The 2,940-nt window shown below is 62.8% G+C and overlaps 1 protein-coding gene across 1 annotated transcript in view; it reads left to right on the top strand.

The window, feature by feature from the left end:
• OBSL1 (obscurin-like 1) overlaps window positions 1-2,940 on the top strand; it is a 15,943-nt gene that overhangs the window by 684 nt on the left and 12,319 nt on the right. The window contains 5 exon segments of the mRNA XM_009884203.1: window positions 1-2; window positions 4-341; window positions 1,742-2,011; window positions 2,220-2,480; window positions 2,833-2,937. The exon segment at window positions 1-2 is cut by the window's left edge and continues 684 nt beyond it. Of these exon segments, the coding sequence (XP_009882505.1) occupies window positions 1-2; window positions 4-341; window positions 1,742-2,011; window positions 2,220-2,480; window positions 2,833-2,937 (976 nt within the window).

Raw genomic sequence — 2,940 nt, 5'->3', positions numbered from 1 at the left:
GCGGAGGCGTGATTTGGTGGGCAGGCGCCCGGGGCCGGAGACCCGGGTGCCCAATGGCACGGTGCCGGCCGGGGTGCCGGGGGCCAAGACATTCACCGTGAGCGCGGGGAAACACGCCAAATTTCGCTGCTACGTCACCGGCAAGCCCAAACCAGAGATCATCTGGCAGAAGGATGGTGAGCCCCTCGTCCCCGGCCGCAGGCACCTCATCTACGAGGACCGAGAGGGCTACTTCATCCTCAAGGTGCTGTACTGCAAACCCCAGGACCAGGGGCTGTATATCTGCACCGCGTCCAACACTGCTGGCCAGACCCTCAGCGCTGTGCAGCTCCAGGTGAAAGGTAGGAGCGTTCCCAAGTGTTGCCAGGGCCCCCCGGGCACTGGGGGGGTCCAGGGCTTTCATCAGACAGGGATGTGTCTGCGAGTGAGCCCAGCATCCCTGGGGTCCCTCCTGCCCCATGCAGCTGGGGTCACCCCAGGCTCCTCCGGGCAGAGCTGTGGGATGGAAGCGGGGGATGCTGGGCTCCCCCGAGGAGCTGCGTCCCCCTCCACACCCCTCTCTCCTTGCAAGCAGAGAGGTGGTGTCTCTGGAGGGCTGTGGGTGTCCAGCCACGAGCAGGGAGCGAGGACAGTGCCTTGGTGACAAATTCCCCTGGAGTGCCGAGTGGTTTTGGCGGGCAGCCCTGCAGGGCACGGCTCCAAGCGTCTGCACTGGTGGCATCCCCGTCCCCCAGAGCCGCCCTGCCAGCTGGGGACAACCCGTGGCTGGGGTGACCCAGCACCCGGTGTATCGCCCCCCTGCACCCTGCTGCTCCCCTCTGCTGAGATGCCTGCCTCAGCGTGCTGGCGTGCACAGCATCATAGAATGGTTTAGGTTGGAAGGGACCTTGAAGATCATCTAGTTCCAACCTCCCCGCCATGGGGAGGGACACCTCCCACTAGACCAGGTTGATCAAAGTCCCATCCAACCTGGCTTTGAACACCTCCAGGGATGGAGCTTCCACAACTTCTCTTGGGCAACCTGTCCCAGTGCCTCACCACCCTCAAAGTGAAAAATTTCTTCCTAGTATCTAATCTAAGTCTCCCCTCTTCCTGTTTGAAGCCATTCCCCCTCGTCCTATCACTACATGTCCTTGTAAAAAGTCCTTGCCCAGCTCTCCTGTAGGCCTCCTGGAAGGCCACAATAAGGTCTCTCCAGAGCCTTCCCTTCTCCAGGCTGAACAAACCCAACTCTTTCAGCCTGTCCTCATAGGAGAGGTGTTCCAGCCCTCTGGTCATCTTCATGGCCCTCCTCTGGACCTGCTCCAATAGGTCCATGTCTTTCCTATTTTGGGGCCTCCAGAGCTGGACACAGCACTCCAGGTGGGGTCTCACCAGAGAGGAGTAGAGGGGCAGAATCACTTCCCTTGGCCTGCTGGCCACCCTTCTTCTGATGCAGCCCAGGATACGGTTGGCTTTCCGGGTAGCGATCACGCATTGCCAGCTCCTGCGTCCCCCAAAACTCCCTGCTGAGATGCTGGGGGCATTGCTGGGTGTCCCCAGCCCGTGCCGTGGTTCCCCTTGCTCAGGGGGATGTGCTTCCTGGGGGCAGTGCCCGTCCCATGTGGGCTGAAGAGGAGAGGGGTAGAGAAGGGCCAGGGACTTGGGCGCTATTTGCAAGCTGGGAGACCCCTGAGCGAAGGGCTGCCGGTGGGTGTCATCCCCCATGCACCCCCTCAGCGCCCATCTCTCTTGGTGGCAGAGCACCGGCTGAGGTTCCAGGTGCAGCTGGCGGATGTGGAGGTGGCAGAGCGGGAGGACGCTGTGCTGGAGTGCCAGGTGCCGCTGGAGACCATCCCCACCGCCTGGTACCTGGAGGACAGGGAGCTGCAGCCCAGCCACAAGTACGTGATGGAGGAGCGAGGCGTGGTGCGGCGCCTGACCATCCGTGATGCCCGCACAGACGACGACGGCATCTACCTCTGCCAGATGAAGGACAAGGGGCGCAGCATTGCTGAGGTCTCCGTCCGAGGTGGGGAGAAGGTGTCTGGCAGTATGGCTTTGCCTTCCTGTCCCCTTCCTCGCCATACTTCCCACCACCTCCAGCATCCACCCTCCCACTGTTTGGCCATGGTGCCTGCTGCTGCCCCTCGTTGACCTCCTCCTCCTCTCTCCCATGCCGGGGAACCCGGCCCACTCCCCAGCATCCCTCCCCAGCCCTCACACATCTCTTCTCATAGGGGTGATCACGAAGCGGCTGCCACGAAAGCTGGATGTGATGGAGGGGGAAAACGCAGTTTTCTGCGTGGAGACACGGGAGGCGTTGGAGGGGATCTGCTGGAGCCGAGATGGGATGCAGCTGTGGGAGTCACCCCGCACTGTGCTGAAAAGCTTCGGCAGGACGCACCTCCTGGTGCTGGTGCACGTCACCCGCCAGGACGCGGGCATCATCTCCTTCGCCGTCGGGGAATCGCAGACGTCCTCCCAGCTCCGCGTCAAATGTAAGCCCCAGGTTCGGAGGGGCCCCGCATCCTCCATCCTGCCCATTCACGGGGGGCTGACACGGGGGAGAGATGGGATGGGGACCCACTACGCTGGGGATGTGATGCTGCGTTGGCATTTTGGGGAAGTGGGCTTTTAGCAGGGCTCCAGGGCCCAAGCCTCACTGGCACTCACAAACCCCTGTAACTGGCACGACACTACATGGGAGCAAGACCATCCTCTCCATCAGAGAGCACCTGGTTCTCTGTTTTCCCAGAGAAACAGGCCGTGTAGCCCCCCGCAGCCCTTCTGCCACCCTGCCGGGAGCCTCGCTGCCCTCCCCAAGCAGGCAACGCAGGCTGTGACTTGCAGGTGTGAAGCGTGACCCCCCGAGCGCGCCGGTGGCAGCCGAGATGAGCGTGGCGGAGAGCAACGCGGCACTGCTGACCTGGTGCCCCGCGCCCGACACCCACCTCCGCC

This window comes from Charadrius vociferus, unplaced genomic scaffold (genome assembly GCF_000708025.1).
Source record: "Charadrius vociferus isolate BGI_N301 unplaced genomic scaffold, ASM70802v2 scaffold1020, whole genome shotgun sequence".
NCBI classification, from domain to species: Eukaryota; Metazoa; Chordata; class Aves; order Charadriiformes; family Charadriidae; genus Charadrius; species Charadrius vociferus.
Note: the sequence above shows the minus strand (reverse complement) of the source record. Positions and strands in the feature narration are given on the sequence as shown.